The sequence below is a fragment of the Podarcis filfolensis genome (assembly GCF_964270895.1).
Source record: "Podarcis filfolensis genome assembly, chromosome: 2".
Taxonomy (NCBI): domain Eukaryota; kingdom Metazoa; phylum Chordata; class Lepidosauria; order Squamata; family Lacertidae; genus Podarcis; species Podarcis filfolensis.
Genome location: NC_139605.1, coordinates 104,300,489 through 104,327,313, shown reverse-complemented (window position 1 = coordinate 104,327,313; position 26,825 = coordinate 104,300,489). Strand labels below are relative to the sequence as shown.

General features: G+C 45.0%; 1 protein-coding gene and 2 long non-coding RNA genes across 9 annotated transcripts in view; 1 reads left to right on the top strand and 2 right to left on the bottom strand.

Moving 5' to 3' along the window:
• The window catches only part of LOC310755762, a 1,619,227-nt gene that overhangs the window by 999,059 nt on the left and 593,343 nt on the right, over positions 1-26,825 (bottom strand). The window lies entirely within an intron of this gene.
• LOC310755775 overlaps positions 1-26,825 on the bottom strand; it is a 332,521-nt gene that overhangs the window by 48,669 nt on the left and 257,027 nt on the right. The gene's annotated exons all lie outside the window — the stretch shown is intronic.
• Positions 1-26,825, top strand: part of RHBDL3 (rhomboid like 3) — a 129,733-nt gene that overhangs the window by 38,574 nt on the left and 64,334 nt on the right. For 6 of the 7 annotated variants that reach the window (XM_083598839.1, XM_083598837.1, XM_083598836.1 and 3 more), the window contains one exon: positions 24,547-24,705. In XM_083598839.1, the coding sequence (XP_083454965.1) occupies positions 24,547-24,705 (159 nt within the window). Of the gene's footprint in view, positions 1-24,484; positions 24,706-26,825 lie in introns of all 7 variants that reach the window. The other variant, XM_083598838.1, reaches the window with a different exon arrangement.

The window sequence follows — 26,825 nt, the reverse complement described above, 5'->3', positions numbered from 1 at the left end:
AGTGTATGTAACCTGAGGTACCACTGTACTGACCATGAGTTGTTTCCATTTGGTTCTAGAGAGTTTGGTTTGATTTGAGGGATATTCCGACTAGAATAGTTGGAACAAATAATAAAATTGCCTGTAAATAAAACCTTAAAAAATTTAGCACAGTATGTGCAATTGCTAGATATAGATTAGCTAGAAGCTCAGTGCAAACAGGAAACACCAAACACATTGACTGCCTACTTCAACCCCCCAGGCTTCAGTCATATAGGCAGTTAAGCGAGAGTTACCGTATTTTTCGCTCTATAAGGCGCACCAGACCACAAGACGCACCTAGTTTTTGGAGGAGGAAAACAAGAAAAAAAATATTCTGAATCTCAGAAGCCAGAACAGCAAGAGGGATCGCTGTGCAGTGAAAGCAGCAATCCCTCTTTCTGTTCTGGCTTCTGGGATAGCTGCGCAGCCTGCATTCGCTCCATAAGACGCACACACATTTCCCCATACTTTTTAGGAGGGAAAAAGTGAGTCTTATAGAGCAAAAAATACGGTAAGTCCTCAATAGAACTTACTTCTGACATATATTGGATTGTGGTGTAAATGGAGCCCTACATCCAAATCAGTGACAAACCCAGCTGAAGCCTCAGGGTGGGAATAAGCAAAGAACTGTATTAAACGAGCAGCAAAAGTTATGTAAGAAGCAGGAGGCAATCCCACGATCTATACATAGGAAGGAAATTGGTGCAACCACCATTAAGTCCCTGCTGTGTGCCATCTCAGATCTTGTATAACAAAAGAAAAGCTATCAGGGATGCCTCCCTCAGGGATATAATTCTAGAGGTACAGATGTACCTATAGGAGAAGCACTCAAGCATTTTATTAATGCTAAATTGTATTTTTCCACATCAAATATTTCTGGAGTCCCATTTCCTCTGCTTTTTTTCTTTGCTTCCCCCCCGCCCCTGCCCAGTGACTGCCATGAGTGTTGAGTAGTGCACTAATCCCATGTTTATGCGGTGGCCAGCCTTGTAAACTTTGAGATCCAGTGTGTTGTAATAGTTAGAGTGCTGGATTAAGACCTGGGAGACCAGCATTCAAATCGCTACCAAGCCATAAAGCTAGCTCACCTTGGGCCAGTCAGTCTCCCAGCCTAAGGGGCACATCTACATGTACCTTTTGGCCTGCGCTTCCTAAGTTCACAGGAAAACCTGCTCTTTAATGCTGAATTGGAACAAATGGCAATTCAGCTTTTCCATAGATTGCTATTTGCTCTGATTTAGCGGTAGAGAGCGGGTTTTTGTGGTGAAAGTTCCGGGGCAAAAAAGAAAGAAAGAAAAGAAAAGAAAAGTGCTTGGACAAGGGAGCTTTAAATCACAGACCTGCGCCTGGAAGTGCAGCACGAAAGGATGTCTGGATGAGTCCTAACCTACCTCACAGGGTTGTTGTAATAATAAAAATTGGGGAGGGGGGAGAACCAGGTACACCATCTTGAGCTCCTTGGAGGAAAGGTGGGATATGAAAGTAAACATAATAATAAGCAAGTGCTGTATTTAGTCATGTTTGCATCTATGTAGGCATGGCTGCTTTAGAGCAGGCTGGGAACTTCTCCTGGGCCTTCGCTTCTTCTTGTGTGTGTGTGTGTTGTGTTGCCACTGAGCCTTTTCGTTGTCGTCTTGGTGAATGAGGATTTTGCCCCAAGTTCACTGGAGGCTGTGTTTGCTCAAGAGTTCATGAGAACTCGGTGGCGGAGAGCAGAGAAGGTGCCCGACATGAAGGGATTAAGAGGGGGGGTCTCTCTAAGACCCTAACACAGTCTGTCGCAGACAGCTTTTCTTGCTCCTGGATTAAGGTTCACGCTGTGTTGCTTGCCGCTCTTTTGAAAACCATGTCGAGTGATGTGGGATGCCACTCCGTCCCTGCCGTTGTACTTTGTACCATTCTGCTTCCCGTCTGCTTCATTTAGCCTCTCTCGCCTTTAGCCTTCCATTCAAGGAGCATCTTTCACTCCTCTCCCCATTCAGCTTTCCCTTTGCTGTCTTGCCCCTTGTTAAGACTCCGCAGCCTTCAGCACCATTCATCTCGTCCTCTGGCTCATTCACATTTCTGCTTTCCTTTACTCCATTCATATCCCACCGTCCGTCTGGCTGGCCAACCAACCAAAGGGCTTCTCTTCTTCCCGGGCTCACCAACCCCTTTGTCTTTTGGCAATCCCCTTAAACATCTGACAGCTGATAAGGCATGGGGTTTTGAGATAGGTTATTGTGCAGCCCCCTCTGCCCCCCTTCCAAGGGTCCTAATTTATGCCTGGAATATGGGGCTAAATTTAGCATCATGCGTTAAACAACTTAAAATATTTTCATCTGTTTGTCCCGGTATGACAGTATAGAACTTGATTTCTTCTACACCCTTTTTGCTAGGAACTTGCAGTTTGCTATATAAATGCAAAGGGTGTGTGTGTGAGAGAGAGAGAGGGAGAGAGGGAGAGAGACAGAGTGAGTGAGTGAGAAATTATCACCTTCAGAGGCAAAGGTATGGTAGTCTTAATTTCCTACTGAAACGTGAAGCTGATATTTAAAAAAGAAAATAAAAAGATTAACTGAAGGTATCATCAGCCTGACAACCGGTAGAAATGTGAGATTTGTCACCAAAAGTGATGACTACTCAGCGAAAATCTATGTGTTCCATTACAACAGGAAAGGAAATGGTCTACTTTTATGTCACAATTTTATTTAATCATCTGTGAATTTTAAAGGTAGTTTTCAAACAGTAAATGGTTTACAAGATAGACTGTAGAGAATTCCTGCTGCTGAATAGGAGCATGGGGGGGGGGACACCTCTATTATATTGTCCATTGTGAAATCCCTTTGGTGTATGGCAGCAAATTTCATGGTGATGTTTGCTTCGCTCCTGCTTTTTGATGTCCCTGTTATCCCAGTGAAGTATTGGTGTATCTCTGCATTTTATTGGAGACTTCATGGCTAGTACTCAAGACTGAGAAAATAAGTTGTGTATGTGAGCGAGTAACATGGCGGGCCAGGGTGTTCAGCTTTGGCAAGGGAGACCTGGGTTCAAAAACATCACACTGTGACCTTGGGCCCCTCCTGATCTCTGAGCCTTAACGCTGAGCTCTTTAATGCTGAATTGGAACAAATGGCAGTTCAGCTATTCCATAGATTGCTATTGGCTCTGATTTAGCGGTAGAGAGCGGGTTTTTGTGGGGAAAGTTCTAGGGCAAAAAAGAAAGAAAAGAAAAGAAAAGTGATTGGACAAGGGAGCTTTAAAACACAGACCTGTACCTGGAATTTTTGAGCAATGAAATCTCTCCTAACCAATATCCACACCTGCTTAGAAGACTTAGGAATTAAGTCAGCCACATACACTTGCCCCCGCTTGGAAGGGTGTTAATGTGTTCAGGATCACTGCTTCCATGTGTCTGTTTCTGCACCTTCATTCACACATGAATGCTTTCAGTTTTATGCCTCTGAAATCCATCCCGATGCTTCCTGTGTTCACACTAGTGGATGGAGCTTGATGGGATGTATGTACACTGTGTGTTGTTGTTCCCTCCCCTCAATTAGTATTTCCCCAGCCACCATAAATTCCACAAATCCAAGTTCGGTTGTAGGCCTTGGGGCAAGTATTGTATACCTTTGCAGCACACCTTTAACCCCTCCCAATAATTTTAATTTTAAAATATAAGTGTTTCAATCTACCAGATTTTCACAAAAGAGCTATCTATCATCTATCCATCCATCCATATCTCTCTCTCTCTCTCTCTCTCTCTCTCTCTCTCTCTCTCTCTTAATATGTGTGTCACTTCAGGCCAGTAAAACTGAGATCCATTGCGGGCATGCACACAGTAATTCATCTACCTGTACACATGCGCCATAAACACCCCCCCCCAAAACCCCAAGATTTTCAAAAAGGAGCAGGAAAAAATTTGTGCTCTGAGCCAGGCAAGGATTTGAGATCACTGTCATGAAAAGTTTCCTCACCTCCTGTTACCTGCAGAGGCAAGTTTTATTTTTAACACAGCTGTTTTTTGTGGAAAAGAAATTCTGCACAAGGTAACTGTTTTAAAAATACTGCAAATTTGCCTTCGGTGACAACTGGAGGTGGGGTGGAGAAAGGTAGGTTGCGTTCAGTCCTTTGGGCGGATGCAAACAAAATGGAAGAAGAGGATATTGTGATAGGTGGAATCCAATGAAACGTCGCTGCATACTTAAAACACAACAAAACTCCATCCACACAATGCACTGCAGTGTATGCACAGTCTAGCACAATGCGATTTTATATTAGATTACCCCCTTCCCTTATTGGTTTATCTGCACATGCTGTAATTGTGTGGATGCTGCATTTAAAAAATAAAAAAGGGAAGAGGCGCAAACAGCTTCAAACCCACATTAAACTCCAGTGTGGATGAACCCCTAGTCTCAGTGGAGGAGATGTGTAAAGCCGTCACATGAGATTCAGGCTGCTTTCAGAGGCTCTTGAGGTTCAAGCTGCTTCCATGGATTTTGAAACCCTTGTTGTTGTTGTTGTTTAGTCGTTTAGTTGTGTCCGACTCTTCGTGACCCCATGGACCAGAGCACGCCAGGCACTCCTGTCTTCCACTGCCTCCCGCAGTTTGGTCAAACTCACATTGGTAGCTTCAAGAACACTGTCCAACCATCTCGTCCTCTGTCGTCCCCTTCTCCTTGTGCCCTCCATCTTTCCCAACATCAGGGTCTTTTCCAGGGAGTCTTCTCTTCTCATGAGGTGGCCAAAGTATTGGAGCCTCAGCTTCAGGATCTGTCCTTCCAGTGAGCACTCAGGGCTGATTTCCTTAAGAATGGATACGTTTGATCTTCTTGCAGTCCATCACCATAATTCAAAAGCATCAATTCTTCGGCGATCAGCCTTCTTAATGGTCCAGCTCTCACTTCCATTTTGAAACCCAACCCTTTGCAAAAACCGTATGGGGAACGTGATTACAACCTCTACCAAGTGCTAATTTCTGACCATGCCAAATTTCAGGTAGAGAAGCTATGGGATCACTATAGGACAAATGAGTGAACATTTCCAGAAGGACCTCTCAGAAAACAGCCGTTCTTTTATGCCCATAGTGTTTTCCAGAATAACCTCTCTCAAATCATCTAAGTGTTAGTGCTGCCTCCCAGAAACCTAGGAGCGAAGATGGGTGGATTTTCCCCCCCCTCCTTATCAGCGATCAATAGCAGGTCATTCACTTGTAATTTAGGTTTCATCCACCACTTTTGACAGCCATGGCTTCCCCCAAAGAATTCTGGGAATTATATAGTTTAGTCCTCACAGGACTGTAGTTCCCATCACCCCCCCTCTTTACAAAGTAAAGATGATTAATAAGAGCCAGTGTGGTCTAGTGGTTAAGAGCGGTACACTCGTAATCTGGTGAACCGGGTTCGCGTCTCTGCTCCTCCACATGCAGCTGCTGGGTGACCTTGGGCCAGTCACACTTCTTTGAAGTCTCTCAGCCCCACTAACCTCACATAGTGTTTGTTGTGGGAAAGGAAGGGAAAGGAGAATGTTAGCCACTTTGAGACTCCTTCAGGTAGTGATAAAGTGGGATATCAAATCCAAACTCCTCCTCTTCTTAATACTGAGCTTACTACAGTGCTCCTGTTGTAGGGATTACTGAACTAATGTAAAGGAAGATTTATTTTTTTTAGTCTGCTATCCTAAATACAGTTCCTAGGGAGGAAGCCTCGTTGAGAAAGACCCCAGTGGGACTTCCTTCTAAGTAAACATGAATACGATTTGGCTGTGTATATGCAAAGTGGTGCTCTTTAAATGGAAGGCGACATGCTACAAGCAAGCCATTATCCTTCAGCCCCATCCGAAAAGTAGCATCGCCACCTCTCCCCCAGCATGAAGTTGCCAACCAATTGGCTTGGGGGGGTTGCCTGGTCTGCCATAGCAAGCCTGAGCCTTTGCAACCAGCAGGTGAAAAGCCTGTAGAGACTGAAGGCAGATCGTTTCTGGTTTCTCCAAATTCTGTTTGTTTGTATGTTTTTTACAGCACAGGAGCAAAGGGCTTCAGCGCCCAAATTCTGCAGTGCATCCATCTTTCTTGCACCTCCTCTTATGCTTCAGAGAGGCTGTCCATTAAAAACAAAAGCAAATAAATTATCGTTTAGCAAAGCACTAAGGTGAATGTTCCATCGGTGCAAGGATTTCTCTTCCCCACTCCATGCAAACCCTAAATCTGTTCCAGAGATTTCCCCAACACTCCAGAAAATATCTGGGGATAGCCCAGGCTTGTGGGGAGAAGGAGAGGAAGTCCCATTGCACTAGTAACAACCCTTGGACAAGTGCAGTTGTTTAGTTTAATGCTCCCCTTTGCGTGTATAAATGTTGGCCACCAACTTTTATTAAAACATTTTGCAAAAATAATGGTGAAACGGCTATAGCGACCGGGGGAGAAATGTCTTGGTTGACGCTGTGTTCACCATCCGATGCGTAACTTCACAGCTACCTTTCAATTTACTCCATTTAATAATGTTGAAAAACTTGCTGAACTGGTGTTGCAGAAGTCTCCCTGGGACAGAAAAGGGGGATGATAGCTGAGAGCCTTTTCAGACCAGCCTTACAGCTCCTAAAATATGTATGTATATTTTCACTCTGACTTAGCCAAGTGAGAGTGGTTTGTTCCGTACATCATCCTTTATTGTGAAGAGTCTTAAGAAGTGGCTGGGTGTAAGCATATGCAGCTGTCAGTGTGATTTACATGTTGTGTATTTGATCAAAGGACCTCTTCCTTGGACAGAGAAACTGTCCACTCCAATCTGTGCACAGAATGAACACTCCAGTGACATTGGGAGGGAGGGAGGGAAGATGAAGAAGAACACGAACCCCGAAGATGAGAAGCCGTCCATTCCAGGCACACACAAACCCTCATTTAAAGGCGGGACTCAGAAAAGCTAGTTGGCCCCCATAAAACCTCCACTAGGGTTGTTTTCCATATCAATATGAAGAGGTAACAAAAGCAGGGGAAAGTGAGTAGTGCAGGCAGGGTTTAAAATAAATAAATAAAATTTTCTGCCTCTTCAGATTTGGATTTAAAAAACAAAAGCTTATTGTTGCGGGGTAGGGGAATGGTGAATTAATTTTCTGCAGCTGCTCCTTTAGACCATAAGGGGAATATGTTGATGCAGCCTTTTATATGGGGCAATCTTCAGGGTTGACAGGAGGGGTTTCCCATTTAAATGGCCTTTGAGGCAGCCAGAATGGTTCACGTGATATTTTTAAAAACTGTAATAGAAAGCAAAATGGTTTTTCTGCTTCCCCAAAAAAACTAGCAGAATAAGCATTCTTAGAGAAGATCTGTGCAAAGACACCACACTCCCAGATCTAAAGGGGAGAGAGAGAATTTTTCCCTTGGTGGGGAGCAGGCAGTGATTTCCATCCCACCCTGTTTTTGTCACAATTACCAACGTTCCCATTCCTCTGCAGTTCGGTTTCTGCCAAACATAATTGGCTTCACTGCCCACTATTTAACATAAGTTACATAATTTGCAAAGTTTATGTAATTTTTCATATAATGTACATACCTGGCATTCATTTCAATGCACAGTAAATACCAATTTAGAACAATAACAAAATTAGGTATTGTTCGCAGGCATAAAAAAAGCACAGCCATGATGTGAACAATTGCATTCACTTGGCTGATTTCCCTTTCTGACAATTGCAGATGTACACACAAACACAGTCATTTCTGCATCCTTTTCTGTTTTCATTAGAATCCATCCGTATCCCTAGTGGGAAGGCTGTTAAAAAGTGTGTGATGGCAAAGGGCCAATGCCTGCTGGGAGGCGGGAGGTAACACCAATCCCTTTTCTTGTTTCCTCTTGAGCCTTGCCAGGATTACCTCTCTTCTTCAGTAGCTTCTCCACTAAGCTGACATTGCCCTCTGCTAGGTTCACTTCCCTCTAAGGATGCAAGCAGTCAGCCCACCCTCCTCCACCACATTGCCTCCACCTGCCAGCTTTGCCCCCATCTCACATTTCAGGGAATGACATGTCATTGTTGCTCTCCCAGCTCCATCCACTGGGGACTTCCCTTGCCTTCCAAACTGGCCAGCCAGGGCAGTCCAGCTGCACCTCATTGTGTCTACTAGAGCAGGAAATCTGAAGCAGTTGGAGCCACCACATATTGCTCACCTCCACAGCCTCAGGCTGAGCCCATCGCAAAGCTGGCTGAAAGTCATCTAAAGACATTGAACTAGCTGAACATCCCACCTGCCCCCAGGAAATGTGTTCCCTATTCCAAATTGCTTTGGTTGTGCTCAGCAGTGTTTACGTCGCTGAAGAGGAAATAGCCTGAACTGAGAAACAAACTTACTCTTAATTTTGCTCTTTCCTGAGGGAGAAACCACTGCCCATGCTCTGGGTTTGACAGCTGTAGCATTAAAGAGAAAGGGCAGCATTCCTGGAAATGTCAGGTATTTCCCCCCCTGGGAGTCGTAGGCTGGGAGATCTGCCAAGGTGATAGACAGGGATCAGCAGAATTGGAAGCCCGTTTAAAGCTGCTTTAATACCGAGTCAGGCCATTGGTCTGTCTAGTCTAGGTCTGCATTCAGAGAGGACTAATCTCCTTGGACAGCTCAGAGTGCCAGCTGCATGGGAGCTCAACAGCCAAGGCATGCCAATGGATACCATTCACCTGAGCTTGAATATCTAGGTTCAGTTTGCTTTAACTCTGCTTCTGCAGTTTGTTCCTAGAAGAGAATGAGAGTCATTATTAACATTCCCATAGGATCTATCATGGTGGGCAGGTGGAAAGGGAGCCATACTTTGTTCCATATTGCAATCAGTTAGCACAAGTATTCTGGGAGAAGGCTCTCTTCAGTGTTCTAAAATGAATCCCTTTCAGTACCAAAGTTCCCTTCTTTCTCACATTTTTTCTCTCCTCTTCCTATCCTTTTGCTAGTCTCGTTATACAGAAGAAGTTTCAAAGCAGATAAAATGAAATCATTTTAAAAAACCAGAAAATTTGAAATAATGCACAAGGCAAAATCCCTAAAACACTCATCCAACAACACAACATGAAGGGCAACTCCTACCCCACTTTTCTGGTAAAAAGTGTGATTTGGAAAGGACCACATTCAAATGTCACCTCACCTGTAAGCTTACTAGGTGGCTCTTAGCCATCACTGAATGTGTCCCACCCCCCAGCCACAATTCCTGATTGCATAACGCTGGCCTACCTTCCAGTGCTGTTGTAAGGTTTATTGGGAAAAGGTATGGCAGTCTTTCTCATCCTGGTCCCTTTCAAATGTTGCTGGATTTCCGCTCCCATAATCCCTGATCGTAGGCCAAGTTGGATGGCGCTGGAGCTGATGGGAGTTGTGATATTTTGCACTTGGAGGGCACCAGGTTGGGGAAGCCTGGTGCATATGATGCACTTTGAACACTGTAAAATTTCCTACCTAGATCCCATTTTTTAATCATGCTGAAATCTTCTCGGAGCAGATAATTAGTAGTTTCCGGCTGTAGCTCTGCTGGCATCCTTTACGTGCTATGAGACACAGAGGTCAAAGGTTAGAGAGTCAAGCGCTGAGCATGTACCCTGTTGCGTATTGAGCCTCAGTGAAAGCGAAGCCTCCATTTCTAACTCGGGAGCTGAAATCCGTTCCACGTCTTATCCTATTCCTATTTCCATTAGTTTTAATGGACTCACATAAATAATCGATGAGGAAGGAGCGGAGCTAAGGAGGGCTAGGCCTGCAAATACGTCCTTTAGTCTTAAAACAAACAGCCAAACCGAAGACGTCTCCTTGCTGCCCTTCAGCTCTATTAACCACCCACTCTTTGAAGAGGAAATTTATTGCCAGTGATCCCTGGGTAGAATTTGCTTTAATTTTAATGCACACATGCATGCGTGCATATGCACACACACAGTGTGGCATCTGTTCTAATCCAAATAGGCATCACGGCAGCCTTCTTCTCCACACTTGGGTCCTTATACGTCCTCAGTGGCATCTCTTCCAGTTGTGGAACAGGCTTTCTAGAGAGACCCACCTGGTGTCCAGCCTTAATGTCATTTGGGCACCTGGCCAATACCTATTTATTTTCCTAGGCCTTTATAAATCACATGCCAGTTCTGTTCTCGTTTAGCTCAGTGGATTTTACTGGCTGCCCCTGTATTAAATTGGTTTTAGCACTGCATGGTTTTGTTCTCTGCTTTTAAATCATACTTTTCGGCATCTTGTCATGTTCTATCCCTTGCCTCTTTCCCCCCTTTTAGTATAATTGTGATTTAAACTTTTGCGCTGCGTCTTATTGCCTCTTCCTATCTTACAGAGGTTCTTGGGCCCTGTGCAGGGAGTGGTCTGGGAAGGAAGTGGTTGCTAGATTCCTCCTGGGAGGGGAAACATCATATTCTGAGCAGGGTCAGCCTCTCACATTTGATCCTTTTGGAGGGAAGGTCATTAAACCTGTAGTCCTGGATAATGTAAAAATTTTTTTTGCCATTCCTTCCAGTGTAGCTTCTGACCTGGGAATGGAATTGCTTTAGTTCCATTGGTGTTTGATCTATGTCAGCTGGAGGAACATGATGACCCTAGATATCTCAGCAGCATTTCTTTAAAAAAGAAGAAAGGATGGACCTTATAGTTTGGGTGGATTGCCTAAGACAACAGAGGGGGGAGTCTGTGGCCCTCCAGATGTTCTTGGGCTCCAGCTTCCATCATCCCTGATCGCTGGCTGTGCCACCTGGAACTGATGGGAGTTGAGAGTCCAATAGGTTTGAAGAGCCACAGTTCCTCTCTTCCTGGCCCAAGATCTAGGAAAACCAGAAGGCATAATAGTTCAGTCAGTAGAGCATGAGACTCTTAAATCTCAGGTTTGTGGGTTTAAGCCTCATGTTGGGCAAAAGATTCCTGCATTGCAGGGGGGTTGCACTACATGACCCTTGTGCTCCCTCCCAATCATGATTCCATGATTCTAAGTCATCCATTAAAAACAACCGCATTTTTCGCTCTATAGGACGCAATTTCCCCCCTCCAAAAATTAAGGGGAAATGTTTGTGCATCCTATGGAGCAAATGCAGGCTCCTTGGCTTCAGCGAAAGCAACGCGAAGCCTCCAAAGCACAGAGGGAGCGCTCCCTCCCCGCTCTGGAGGCTACGCGTTGCTTTCGCAGAAGCCTGGAGAGCGAGAGGGGTCGGTGCGCAGTGACCCCTCTCGCTCTCCAGGCTTCAGGGATAGCCGCCTGAAGCCTTTGGAGCGCAGCAGAACCTCGCGCTGCGCTCCAAAGGCTTCGGGGTTAGCTGCACAAGGCACCCCGCTGCCCTCCGGAGGCTTCTCGGGCTGTCCCAGAAGCCTCCGCAGGGCACGGGGATGAAGGCTCCCCGTGCCCTGCGGAGGCTTCGCGCAAAGGTAGACCAGCTATCCCAGCGGCTATCCCAGAAGCCAGAACAACAAGAGGCTATCCCAGAAGCCCGGTCCCTCTTGCTGTTCTGGCTTTTGGGATTCAGAATTTTTTTTTTCTTGTTTCCTCCCCCCCAAACTAGGTGCGTCCTATTGTCTGGTGCATCCTATAGAGAGAAAAATATGGTAATTAGGGGAGGAACCATATCTCAGTAGTTGAGCCCACCGGAAGGACTGTACATCAGTGGTAGAGTATCAGGTTTGCATGCTCAAAGTTCCAGGTCCATTCCTCAACAGCTTCTGGTACAGCTTGCAAATGTTCCTTCCTGAAATCCTGGAGAGCTCCATCCAGCAGAAAATCTTGAGCTAGATGGCCCAATGGTCTGACTCAGGGGTCAGCAGCCTTTTTCAGCCGTGGGCCGGTCCACCGTCCCTCAGACCATGTGGTGGGCTGGACTATATTTTGAAAAAAAATATGAACAAATTCCTATGCCCCACAAATAACCCAGAGATGCATTTTAAATAAAAGGACACATTCTACTCATGTAAAAACACACAGATTCCCAGACCGTCCAAGGGCCGGATTGAGAAGGCGATTGGGCCGGATCCAGCCCATGGGCCTTAGGTTGCCTACCCCTGATCTGACTCAATATAAGGCAGCTTCCTATGTTCCTTTGTGCAATCAGAATGCCTTGGCTTCAATTCTTTGGATCTCTGGCTAGCAAGTGATGTGAAAAAACCTCTGCCATAGACTCTGGTGAGCCACCACCACCACTGATCAGAGTAGACCACACTGGGTGAACAAATAGTCTGGCCTGCATGGAGGCAGCTTTTGGGGATCAGAGAGTACCAGCTGCCGCAGCAGTTTTATCTTTCCAACCTTTGCCTCTACCTTGCACAGATGGGACTATAATCCTTCCCAAACCAGGCATATTCAAGGAAAGGGCAAAGTGAAAACAGAATCTCCCACCTGCTTCACAGCTACCTGATCAATACCATATATCCTTTTGCTCGTTCTTCTCGGTACTCAAGAGGCACTGCGGAGAGAGATTTCTCATAGACCAGGCCAGAAGTCCTTTGAGAGCTCTGCGCTCCTCTTTCTGCAGCTCCGGAGCTGTCCAGCAAATTCCGCGCTTGTGATTTACTGGGGGCATTACCTCAGCACTTGAATGTTATCTGACTTCTTGCGGGCAGGGCGATGCTTCAAGCCCTTGGGTTCATCTTGGGTCAAAGCAATCTAAAGCATGTGAAACGTACAACCTGGATGGTACTTAATCACTATGGGCTGACTGCAGAGAGAGAGCTTTACTGAATGCTACTGTGTGCAAGAGAGAGAGAAAAAGAGAGAGAAAATGAGGGGTTAGAAATCAGTGTTAGAAACTCAGATATATAAGCTAGATGCCAAATGGCTCCTTAAAGAGCTACAGTCACCAAAGCAGAAGGTCATTTTTGGGTAAGATGGCTCTAATGTCTTGTTTTTCAAATGATGGGCTGACTGTGATTGATTCTCAGTTAGAACACCTGGCTAGTTCAGATGACAACCTTGATCTAGGTTGAGAGCTTGAGAACTTAAAGGGGGGGAAGTCACTTGATCCAGGGACAAGCCCACATATATACTGACCTATTCCAACCTCTTTTTCTTCATGGTGACACAGACCATTCATAACCGAAGAATATTCTTCACAACTGTGAACAGGGCAACGTTATAGAGAATAGTCAACGAGACAGTCATAGAATCATAGAACTGTTGATTGGGAAGGGACCACAAGGATAATCTAGTACCACCCCCTGCAATGCAGGAATCCTTTTGCCCGATGTGGGGCTCAAACTCCCTACCCTGAAATTAAGAGTCTCATGCTCTTATCAACTGAGCTATCAAGATGCTATCGTAGATGTTATTGCTATCATTGTTCATGGTTAATACTGATGCTTTCTACACCTCTTTGAATTTTTTTCATAAAACTGTAAAAGTCTTCTAAATGAGTGAAATTTTATACCATTTCCTCTTCCAAGGAAGGTTTGTGGTAGCTGAATCATGGAAAGGATCTGCTCCTCTTCCTTGTTTTCAGCTGGGCGGAGATCTCTTCGTTGTTGTTTTTATTGTTCAGATTGGTCCAGGAATTGTTTGTCCTCCCCATTCAAATGAGATCCTGTTTTAAACAGGAAAGGAGAAATGGGTTGAACCGTGTTGTGTGGTAGCGATTTCCCCAGATATCAGGCCATTGTTTAGCAGCAGTGCATCTTTGACCCACCCTGTTTGTGAACTCATCCGTGGCAAATGTGCCTTTAATTAAAGCAGCAAAATAATCTGAGGTTCAGGATTCGTTAAGCAACAAAACAAAACAAAACAAAACACCACCACAACTTTCCTCTCCTTTTAAAGCCAATTTCCTAGGTCATGTTTTTCTCTACTACGTCACTGGGGTGTCCTTTTATTCCCATAGAATAATTTTAAAACCTTGTAGGGCGCTTGGGAAGTGGGAGAATCTATTCTCAAATTGGGCTGTGATTATGCCCGTTAGCATATTTACATTTCTGCTTAAGAGCCTGGTGGAGGGATCAAGGGAATTAAGGGCACTTGTCATTGAAATGCAGAGGAAATCTTGCATGAAATTACCGTTAGTGCCCTATTGTTGGAGAGGGTTTCCAGCCGTCCACACCACACCCTCGAGCAGTTTGGTTGCATTTTGCGCAGTGAAGTGTGAAGTTAGAGGCAGGAGTAGTGCGACTGAAGTTAAAATAGGGAACCATTAGTTTGGCTTGGTGATAGCATTCGTCTGAGGCTAAGAACTCAAGGGATCCGGATCTGGAGTTAGCCCTGTCTTCACCTCTTAATGAAACTGGAGGTGTTGCCTGTCCTCCCATTCATGACTCAATAATGGATAAATACTCAAAGCTTCTCTTCAAGGTCAGTTTTGTTCTCTTCCTTTCTTCCCCTCTTCCCTCCTGCCCCCACCCCATCCGCCCTGCCTCTTAGTAAAGGTGGGTGGGGTGGGGGAGAATATGTGAAATACATTGAGTTGTACAGTTGCTAAAAGAGAAGAATACTTTCCGAAGAACCAGTGCACTTTTCTGAAACGTATACCTGGCAACCATTCTCAAAAGGGGCTTTGTAGCAGTTTCTTTTTCTTGACGTGGAGATGTGTATGCCTTGCTTAACATATAGTGCATATGTTAGCAGCGAGAAAGAATATGGGGAACAGCCTACGAAGATAAGAAATGAAACCGAGGACATGATCTAGGTCAGGCATGGCCAGACTTGGCCCTCCAGATGTTTTGGGACTACAACCCCCATCAGCCCTGACTAACAGGACCAGTGGTCAGGAATGATGGGAATTGTAGTCCCAAAACATCTGGAGGGCCAAGTTTGGCCATGCCTGATCTAGGTAGTCTGCCTATTTAAAGAAACCGCCTAAAAACTCAAAGGAGAATTTGTACTTTCAGCACTTGGGTAGTGTTTACAAGGCAAAATACTTCTCCTTTGTCATATGTATGTACATTAGCCCACAATGTAGCACGGGATAAGTGGAGCTGCCTTATGCTGCTTCTGTATGGAAAGTCTCACCTGGGTTTTGAGGAGTGGGTTTCCTATCCCCTTACCTGTTACGACCCACTGCATTGGCTTCTGGGTGTAACTGGACTCAAAATGGCACCATCCCTGACAATTAGGCAAACAAGAATGCTTATATAGTTAGCTGTTGGTTCTCCAATTACAGCGAGGGCAGGTGGGCTTCTGACCCCTTTACCTTTTGGGATGGCCCCTGTTTTAGGAATGCTGTGGGCTGTGATTTGACTTACTTTAGGATAGATCAAGGGGTGGAGCTTGCAGATTCAATTAAGGGACCTCCTGCCACAATGAATCAGCCACTGCCTGGTATGTTATTTTTGAGGCCAGGTGAATCTGTACTGTGATGTTGTAGCTTAGATTATGTAGATGGTGCAGCTGACATCGTCCCTTTTTAATACGTTCCCTCAGTTGGGTTACATGTGGATGTGCCGGGTGAGCCCACCTAAGCCCCAAAAGCTCTGCATGCTTGTCCATACTTTTCATGGAACAGTTGCCTTAATGCATGTGCAGCTGTAGCACCACAGATCCTTCCGAGAAACCCAGCCTGAGCTGAAGGGGGTGGTAGCTGATTTTGTAAATTTTGGTAACCTGTAATTAACAATTTGCGTGCGGTTTTCGTGAGCCTGGTAAAAAGCAGCTTAGTCAGTGGATGTATTGTACTTGTTTAACAGCGCTGCCATTTTGAAATGGTTACTCTCAAAGCAAACTCAAGTCACACCTTAGAGGAATTCCCCATTGTGCTCTTCCGTCAGTGCTAGCATTTCAGTTTGCCAGGTGGAACTTTGCCCCTTCTTCTCCCCATCACGTGCTGTTCTGAGTTTCTCCTGCACCACCACCACCACCCATGAGGTGCATATGGGGAGGAGAGAGGAAAAAGTCCTACTGTCCGAGTGGACGTCCTTTCCCAGGGCTTCCACGGCTGGGACTCAGTAGGACATTTGAGTTACTAGTGTCTTTGACTGTTGCCTCTACCTCGAGCCCCACAAATCTGGCATCTCCAGTTTTATTGCCGACCCTTGAATGGTACATAATTTGATTTCCCTGCACCAGAGAGTTGAATGTGTCGCCTCTGATATGTGGAGCATTGTGCCTGAGGTGAAGGGAGGACTATTGAAGGTCTATCTATGGTGGTGCATGCGTGTATTTGACATTGCAGCTATGGAGTGATGAATAGGTAAAAGTAAAGGACCCCTGGACGGTTAAGTCCAGTCAAAGGCGACTATGGGGTTGCAGCGCTCATCTCGCTTTCAGGCCGAGGGAGCTGGCATTTGTCCAAAGACAGCTTTCCGGGTCATGTGGCCAGCATGACTAAACTGCTTCTGGCGCAACGGGATACCGTGACGGAAACCAGAGTGCATGGAAATGCTGTTTACCTTCCTGCCTCAGTGGTACCTATTTATCTACTTGCACTGGCATGCTTTCAAACTGCTAGGTTGGCAGGAGCTGGGACAGATCAATGGGAGCTCACTCCATCGTGGGGATTTGAACCGCCAACCTGATCGGCAAGCCCAAGAGGCTCAGTGGTTTAGACCACAGTGCCACCCGCGTCCCTTGGAGTGAACAATATCCTGTATGTGAACCAGCTCCAAGCCATGAGTACAAATACACAGTGGGGGGAGGGAATATAGGGCGATCTTGATGCCACTTCACTAGTTGATCTTCTGCTATTCAACAGGCCTCCCTGGAATCCTGACTATAACATGGGCAGTTGCCACAATTCATATTCTGTACAGAATGTTAGCTCGTATACCTGCCAAAAGCAAGATAGAAATAGGAAGGGGGAGTGGGGAGAGACTGTCAAGTAAACAATATGTCATCGGGGAACATCTAGTAGCCTTTATCAAGTAGATTGCTTTAGCTGAAGTGATAATTCAGTCTTGTAATAATTCTTTCCTATTTCTTGACATATTTGGTTCCAAATGCACTGCTATATTTGTGGGTGTTCGCTGCTTATTCTTTTTCTTTTTAGCAGAACTGGCTACGCTCTGAGAATCATTTTTAACTGTGCCCTTTAAATATAAATTGCAAGGTTTTATACTCTCTAAAAGGGCACAGTGCAGACTTCACCTTCTCTTTGGCTTTGAGGAGCCCATTATTAGTGGTTATGCAGGGGAAAGAGATGAGAGAAGCTAGAATACCTGCGTGCTATCCGGGTTCAGAGTAAATAGGCATAAAATGATGTAATTTGGGGCAAAAAATATATATCTTGATGAGTCTAAACTGACAGTGATTAATCAGCAAAGATATCCCGGCTTCAGCTGGGGAGGGCGGGATATAAATAAAATTTATTATTATTATCTTGGGGTCATGGTGGTCAAGTCAAGGAAATCGTCAACTCAGTGTGTAGCAGCAGTGAAAACAGCAATTTTTGTTTGTCTAGGATTATTAGCAAAGGGATTGAAATTAAAATACAGTATCCCAGTGCCTTCCATTGTCTTACTAGACTTGCTGTGCTGCTGAACTATTGAGCATCTTCCAGGCTGTTGCTTATATAATGTTTTTGTTTTGTTTTTAATTGATAGATTTTTATCTATTCTACACGTTTTTAACTTTGTATGTAAGCTGTCTTGGGAGGGCTTAGGCCCCGAAAGGTGGCATACAAATGCTGAGAAAGAAGTAAACAAGTGAATTAATTCCTCTTAAATCTGCAATGGAGTCACATTTGAAATATTGCCTGTGCTCCTGTCCATTCCATCTCGTGAAGGGCATCACAGAGCTCAAGAAAGCGCAGAAAAGGGCAGTCAAAATGATGGAAAAGGCTGGAGCACCAGCCCTGAGAGAAAAGGCTAAAATGTTTGTTTGTTTTTAAAATTGAAATCTGATTTTGAAAAGAGAACATAATGGGGCATTTATAAAATTAGGCACCAAGTAGAGAGGGGTTTTCCCCCTTTGCTTTTCTCGTCATAACAGAACTTGAAGCATAAGCAGAACACACAGCATAATGGACTTATAGAACATTCTGCCTCAAGATGTGACTAGGGCTGGGCGATATCTGGTTTTCAACATTGCAGTACATCACCAGCTATATATCACAACATACTGATATATCACAGTGTGTGAAATAAGGCTGGAATTATGTAGAGGCATTGGCTGGCTTCACGGTTTTTCCTGCATCATGATTTTTGCATCACCAACACACACACACTTATGATTTGCAATATATTGCCAGGTCAAAAAAAATGAAACTGATATCACGATATGGACTTCAATCTGGTTTTGGACAATATATTGCCTAGCCCTAACACACATAATGATTCATGGATACAGTGGTACCTCAGGTTACATACGCTTCAGGTTACATACACTTCAGGTTACAGACTCTGCTAACCCAGAAATAGTACCTCAGGTTAAGAACTTTGCTTCAGGATGAGAACAGAAATTGTGCTCTGGCGGCACGGCGGCAGCAGGAGGCCCCATTAGCTAAAGTGGTGCTTCAGGTTAAGAACAGTTTCAGGTTAAGAACGGACCTCCGGAATGAATTAAGTACTTAACTCGAGGTACCACTGTATATTACCAGGTCAATAATTATGAAATTGATATCACAATATGAACTTCAAACTGGTTATGTTTAATGGTGACGTTTAATGGCTTTGAAGCAGGCTGAGACAATTTGATGAAGGATAGACTGCTGTTGTAGTACATCACCTTGCCAACAAAGGTCCGTATAGTAAAAGCTATGGTTTTCCCAGTAGTGATGTATGGAAGTGAGAGCTGGACCATAAAGAAGGCTGATCGTCGAAGAATTGATGCTTTTGAATTATGGTGCTGGAGGAGACTCTTGAGAGTCCCATGGACTGCAAGAAGATCAAACGTATCCATTCTTAAGGAAATCAGCCCTGAGTGCTCACTGGAAGGACAGATCGTGAAGCTGAGACTCCAGTACTTTGGCCACCTCATGAGAAGAGAAGACTCCCTGGAAAAGACCCTGATGTTGGGAAAGATGGAGGGCACAAGGAGAAGGGGACGACAGAGGACGAGATGGTTGGATAGTGTCTTCGAAGCTACTTCCAGTCAACGCCAGCAACGGTAATGGCGGATTTCCTCCGATCTCCGGAGGAAATCTGCTTCGTGGAGCTAGGGTTCTACCGCTACGGCGAAGCGGGGACCCGAAAAAAATCACAGGCGGGGAAGCCTGTGAACTGAAGGCTCGGCGGGCTCCATTTGCGTCCCCCCCCCCCGCTGCAAAGGAGCCTTTTTAAAGGCTCCGGAACATACCGGGGGTGAGCGGCGTGGAGCTGAGAGCTGTTTACCCGTCTCCGCGAAGCGAAGCCGCATGCCATGGTTGGAGAGCGCTGACTTCTTCCTTTGAAATTTGGACTAAAAGTAACAACCCGTGAGTATTACGGAAATTGGATATTAAAAATCTCCTTTATTGATTCGGCACGAGCGGGGAAGGCGCAAAGAGGAAGTCCGTCTCCCCCTCTTGTAAACATTTTAAAGCAAGGACTAGATAACTAAGGTTGAAAAGAACATCTTCTTCGTGAGAAGTTAAAAGTAACTAATTTCACGTTTTGGCAGTATAAGTGAATGTGCTGGAGGATAAGAGCTAATTTTGAAAGTGGAATTGCTACCCCTCCCCCAGGACCCGGGAGCGATCCGCGAGGGAGCCTGTTGGAGAGATTTAAAAGACTTTGACAGCTGTCAAACTAGCTGTCAAAGCTGAGAGGGGAAAAAAAGAGAGAGAACTTTGTTTCTATTGCCTCGGCTGGTCACATTTGTTACATTTAGGTAACAAATTGTCGAAAATTAAGGAAAATAAAGGACTTTTGGATTTACAACTGGAAGGAACACTAAGTAACTAGTACTCCCCTAGAGGGGGCTCTGGGACATTACAGAATGGCTGTAAGTGGAAAAATACAGACGGCACTTGAGAAGATATTTCGTAGCCTGGGAAAACTTCAAGAACAAAGCACTGTTTTGGCTAGAAATGTTACAATATTGAATGAAAAAGCAAACAAACCTGCGGAAATTGGAAGGGACTTGATTCAAGTCTCGGTACCAGAACAAAAAGACTGTGCCCTTGAACTAAAAACTCTTGCAGCTGAACAAGAAAAGAAATTTGAGAAATTTGAAGAAGCTACACATGACAATCTAGAGGGAAAGGAAGGAGGAGCTACAATGCAGCAGAGGATTAAAGAAAGAAGCAAAAAACAAGATTTGGATTACAATCATAAATATGGAGACCTGGCAGGCCAAAGACCTGTAAAGATGGATTTAAAGGAAAAGACAAATCTGATCAAAGTCGAAGCAGGAGTCTCTGGGACATTTGGACTTAAAAGAAGTAAAAAACAAGATTTGGATTACAATTTTAAATATGGAGGCCTGGCAGGAAGAAGTATGGATCTTATGGGGACAGAGCTTCTCCGAGATTTGGTGTTCAATATAAAGGACTATCAAAAAAACCGGCAGAGAGGAAAGGAGAGAGACTTAAGGGCCTCGGATGTGAGGTCACCAGGCTGATACCAGATGGATTGATGGACAATGGTTGGAGATTGAAACCGGGAAAAGCGGGGAGTGGGGTTTTGGGTATCCAAAGGCGGTACAAATATATATATTTTTTTCTTGTAAATAATTTGTTTTGCTATTCTAGACTAAAATGGGGAAACCGTGAAATGGAATTGGGGTTGACTTTAGAAAAAGGTATTAAGAATAAGATTTGATGTATAAAGATTGAGATTTATGTTAAAATTGGTTAAACAAAAAGGATTTAAATATAATAAGGTAAAATTTGGGGAAAGGAACTTGTTGAATAAAAAATTGAATTGGAATACAAGAAGGGGAGATGTGGGGAAGTCAAGGAAAAATGTCATTGAAAGGTATATGTTTGTTTTTGGTTTTTTTTCTTTTTTTGTGTGTGTGTGTGGTTTTTTTTTTTAAATTTTTGAAAACTTCAATAAATATCTTATTAAAAAAAAAGGATAGTGTCTTCGAAGCTACAGACATGAGTCTGACTAAACTGCGGGAGGCGGTGGAGGACAGAGGTGCCTGGCATGCTCTGGTCCATGGGGTCGCGAAGAGTCGGACACGACTAAACGACTAAACAACAACAACAACAACAGACTGCTGTTAGCTGTGACAGCAGCATGCCTCTGAGTACTAGTTCATTGGATGGGGAAGTGGAGAATACCAAAGGAAGCCTGCAGCCTTCGTGTGGTTTTCATGGAAACGCCTGTCTGGCCCATGGCTGGGAAGAAGAAGAAGATGGTCTCTGTGGCTGCTTAGTTCTGATTCTGTGGTTCTTCTCCACCAGCTTGTTATTTGGGGTCCCTTTTTCAGGCAGAGGAGAACCCCTCTGTGATCTGGAGGTGCTCTGATTGAAACTGCAGAAGTACACGTTTTCTCTGCCAAGTGATCAGTCTTATGCCAACTTTGGTTATTGCTGTGCTGCAGACTTCTTTTCAGGTTCTCCGCTTGAGGGGAAAACCTGTGCCAGCTTTAAGCTCCTGGCAAGCTGCTACTTTTGCCATCCACGCTGCTCATCAAACCAGCTTTTTCTTCTGCTTCGTCCAATCAATCACAGCCAAAGGTGCAGCTTTTGTTCGCTGTCAGAAAACCGCGATATAGTTTTTTTAAAAAAGAGTTGTTTTTAAAGAAGAGAGATTCTTGTCGCTCCTACCAAGCTGCCTTTTTCCATGTACAACATGTTTCCATGGAAAAATGCCCTCCTGGGCTGAAAATTCGCTCATAAATCCCTACCTCTTTTCTTCTGCCTTTCAATCCAACCGACAAGCTTGATATCATCATTATTGGCAAGCGGAGGCCAGCAGGCCAAGTTTGGAAGATCAAAGGCAAATCTCCCCACAGCTGAGATCCAGCCAAGACTAGACTGCATTGGATTTACTGTAAATTGCACTTCGTTACTATTGGGATTCGGGTTTACAAAAGAAAATGTCTTGGGTCCGATGCCAGTTCTGGCTCTCACTTTTAATTGCGAGCACAAAATGATAGTTTGAATCCCAGCAAATTTTATATCTCTGTTCATTGCACCTCCTCTTGCAGGAATAAAACCATTAGCAAGGACTTTATTTATAGTGCCCAGCACCCAGTAAATGTTAGAATTCTCCCCCTTTTAAAACACACTTTATTTAAATATTTATCAGTTACAAAAGAGCAGTGCATTTCATTAACAAACTACATTACATCCCCATCCCCCTCTCAGAGTTACAATTCTCAGAGTGGTTTAGTGGTCAGTCCTTCTTCCCCCAGGGAACTCCGGGAATGGTAGCTCTGTGAGGGGAAAACAGCACCTTTAACAAACCACAGTTCCCAGCAACCTTTGAGAGAAGCCATGGCTGTTGGATATGTTTCGTATGGTAACTGCTTTCGATGTATATTGCAGCTGGGGCCTTAGTCTCTGCATCTGTAGCTGAAATAATTTGGCAGCAATTGATGGGAGAGATCCCTGCTTGAGTGCAACTGTGAGTTTAGATGGAGAATAGCTGGCATCCCTAACTGCACTTTTCCTGTGAGAGAGCTTCCATATGTACATGCAGGAAAGCCGAACGTGATCCAGAAGGAAGGAGTTAAATGCTACCTGGAAGTAGTCTCGGAGTCTAGGAGGCCGTGTCAAAACCGGTCACGGTTTGCGTGCCAAAAACCAGAAGGAAAAACATATAAACATCAACTGCAGCAAGACCTAGACAACGTTGCAGGATGGGATTGAGAGAATGATAGCAATTGGAGCAGAAAATAGTTTTTTTAAGGTCACAGGCAGCAGCTCTGTTGCTGAGCCATTGCAAACCTGCTCCTTAACAGCCTGATTTAGATATACATAAAAGATCTCTCTCTTGTGCTGCCTGTTCCTCTCTCTTGCTCTCTCTCTCTCTCTCTTTTTAATGACTGACATCTGTCTCAAAGTTCCTTGCTGTCTGGAAAAGCCACTGAGGACAGGAACCCTCGAGTGACGCCAAGCAGTACAATACATTCTGATATATTTGATGGAGATCAAACTTGCTCTGCAGATACATCAACTACAGTCAGCAGAATGGGGCGCTTTTTCCGCCATGACGTCTTTCTCTTCTGCTGGAGGCAAAGGCATTCCTGGAAGGAGAAAGGAGAGCTAATGGAGCTCATGGTGGTGTTCCTGCTGACTCCTGTAGAATTAAAATGGCTTAAAGGGAGCTTGTGTGCTACAGTGCTTCTGGTTGGGCTAGGACAGGGGTCGGCAAATATTTTTTAGCCGTGGGCTGGTCCACTATCCCTCAGACCTTGTTGCGGGCTGGAGAAGCGGCATGGGGGGGGGAACTGGAAGAAGAGGCGGGGGGCAAGTAGACCTCCCCCCCAGCCCCAGCTGCTGTGCTTACCTTCCATGGGGCTGCCACAACCGCTGCTGCTGCTGCTTCTCGTGGGTAGGCAGAGGGAGCTTGTCCACTCCACTCTCTGGCCCACAGGAACACCAGGGCGGCGGTGGCAGAGGGAAGATGGAGCAGCACAAAAGGGCTGGCTCTGGAGAGGCGCTGCTTAAAATGGCACTCAGCCAGCTCAGCTCAGCCCAGCCTCCTTCCTCCTCTAGGCAGGGCAGGGAGAAGCCTGGAGGAGGGAGGGAGGATGCGCCACCACGGTGTGTGAGAGGGATGGGAGGAATGGAATGGCACAGGGGGGGAAATGACGCAGCCCGAACAAACAGTGGAGCATTCCATAGTTGTCCTGGGGTACCAAGGGCTACAGGGGGTCCCTTTTCAGTGGCCTTGCAGCATTTATGTCATACCCTAAGGCTCTTTTGCCAGCCCTGGGGGTGGGGGTGATGATTGCAGCCCACACCCAAACATTCTGCCATCATTTGACATCCCTTCTCTAACTGAGGCTCAGTTTGGTTTTCAACATCTTGCCCAAGAAAAGCATTTAGTGTGTGTGTGTGTGTGTGTGTGTGAAGATTTTCCCCCAAGTGCATTAAAATTCATCTATTTTTAATTAAATGAGCGAGAAAGCCATAAGCTGTAAAGAAACACCATTTTATCCAAATTTGAATGCAAGATAGGGAAAAGGTAGGTAGGTTATCCAAGGTTGATAAAACACAAAAGGAAGTTCTGCTGGCTTACACAGCAAGAGACATTTCATTTCTTCATTTATTGAATTTATATACTGTCCTATACCCAGAGGTCTCAGGGCAGTTCACAAAAAAATCACAATATATAAAATCAAAATGAAAACAATAATCCAATAACAGCCCCCCCCACCAAAGAGCCACATTTTAAAGGTTATAGGATGTTTATTAGGTCAGTCAAAGGCCTGGTTAAAAAGGAACATATAATGAAGGTGTCAGGCGAACTTCCCTGGGGAGAGCATTCCATAGATGGGGAGCCACTGCAGAGAAGGCCTGTTCTCATGTTGCCACCCTCCTGACCTCTTGAGGAGGAGGCACATGAAGGAGGGCCTCAGAAGATGATCTCAGGGTCTGGGTTGGTAGGAGAGGAATTTACATTTGCCTGAATTATTGGGATCTGCCAAGACATCTGAAACTAGATCCAGTTCTTGGTCCCTTCTGTGTCATTAATAGCTGTGGATTTCCCTATCATTGCAATATGACCATAATCGAAGCTATATGCCAGAGATGGGGAATGTGTTGAGCGCTAATATACCAAACCCCATTCTCTTTGGTTCTCTCTTTCAGTTTGACCCTGAAAACACTGGCTACATCAGCACTGAGAAATTTCGAAACCTCCTCCAAAGGCATGGCTCTGAGCTAGATCCACACAAACTAGAAGTTCTTTTGGCCTTGGCAGACAACAATTCTGATGGGAAGATCTGCTACCAAGATTTCGTCAACTTGGTAAGTGATTCTGTGCTGATTGCGGGCTTGGCTCCAGGAGCCCTATCCTGATTTTCTGCTCCCTTCTCACCACTGCACTGGGCATCTCTCACCTGGAAGGGTGGTGTCAAAGAGTTTGCCTGAAAGGCTTTCCATCTTCAAATGAATTCTGGTTATAATGGCCGTATGCTGCCTGCAGAATCAGGAGCATGTCTCTGAATATCTGCCAGTATAGAAACAACAGCAGGCTATTGTGCTGAAGTCCTGCTTGTGGTCTTCCCAAAGGCCGTCTGGTTGGCCACTGTGAGAAAAGAGGAAGGACTTTGGTCTGGACTGTTCTTACGTTTTTAAATGCTTCTCCCCACCGCCACCACTTCATATTAGCTCAGGGACTGGGTTTGGGCCTTGTTAATGAGGATATTGTTGATTGGGAAACTTGGAGATCCTTCTTGATAACTGACCTGATGGCTTCTGGTTCAAAATGTCCTGCCAAGAGCTTCTGTGTTTTCAGAGCAAATGTCTTTCCCACAGAGGTCAGGTGAAATAAAACAAAAATTCTTGGTTTTTTTGCAACCCACTTCTTGTGGAAGATAACAGTTTTTCTTCAGGGGAGTCTTAGCAAAGCAAACCCTTGAGAAAATCCAATGCTCAAGGATGATTCTTGCACTATCTTTTTCTGCATTCTGAGGCATACTTGTGTGCCTAATTGATAGAGGTGAATTGCTGAGTAAATATACTTGCAAACTCATTCTTACATTATTTTATACTTGCTTGGTAATTATTATGTTTAGATCTCAGTCTTCTTTTAGAAACCCAGAGCACCTTATCTGGAACTCCCAATCATTTCCAAAAGTGTGCCCTTGTAAACATGTGTGCCTTCTGGCCTAGATCAATGATCTGAAACCTGAATTAGGACCTGCGTAAGATCCAAGGATCCCACCATTACTTGCATGGTGGTGGTTGCTGTTGTTTTACATAGTTTTAGAAGGAGAAAGACAGAGGTGGAGGAGGAAGAGGAGGAAGATGGACATATGAGGTAAAGAAAAATAGATATAGACCCCATGTTGTAAGTTGAAATGAAAGTGGAGTTCTGACTGTGAAAGTGCTGAAGGCCTAAAGCAGCCCAGTTGCTTCAGAATAATCCACTGTGTATAGAGGTTTATCAAAAGGACAGACAGACTAACCTTGGATTGGACTAGATGACCCTACGATTCTATGAACCTGCAGAGTAACCTAAAATGTGTGCCTGTAGGTCAGTCGCAAAACCATACCTCCAGTTTGACTTGGGAGTCTGCCTAACTCCCAAAGCAATCCATTTGGCAATTGCATTTTATGACTTGCATAATATGATATGGTTGGTTTAATTTTTGAAACCTCTTGTAAAAATTTCGATGCTGAAATCCAGCTTGACAGGCCTGAATTCCTCCTGTTGCAGAGGCTAGCAGTATTTCATTTGAATGTCTGTCTCTTTTACTGGATTTTGATTGCTTTATTTGCTTGCAAACAAGATCAATGTTGGAGTGCTATAGATAGGTTTATGCTCTGCTGCTGGAACGGTAAGAAACAGCTGTTTTGACAATATGGTATGGTTACCAGACATCCCTGTTTCCCAGGGACAGTCCCCGGACAAAATCCGTCCCCGGAATGTCCCCAGATTTCATTTAATGTCCCCGGATTTATATTTTAAGTGTTGTAGATTTAGTAGTAGGGAATGAATGTTGCATGATGGGTTCAACGGCACAAGACACATCATATGGGGACTTTCAGTGAGGCAAAATGGCGGGCGCCACGGCAGCAAGCAGCTCCTGAAGCTAGCCAGAGCCAACTGGCTCCGGGCTGCTGAGACTGCCACTGCCACCGCCCCTGCCGAAGGGGAACCAGGGACACCCGGTGCATCAACTGGGGGAACCGCTGGCACACACACCTCACGACCCAAATCTAGCCAGGAGCGAGAGCACTCAATTGACTGCCCAGCGGCGCTCCGGGGCCAGGAAAACCCTGGAGCCAATGCAGGGAGAAGGAGGAGAGGAGAGGGAGAAGGAAGAGAGAGAAAGAGGAAGGAGGGGAAAAAAGGGGAGCCCTGACTTGGCTGCTCTGCAGCCGCCGCCGCTGAGAAGGAGAGGTAGGAGAGCACCAGGAGG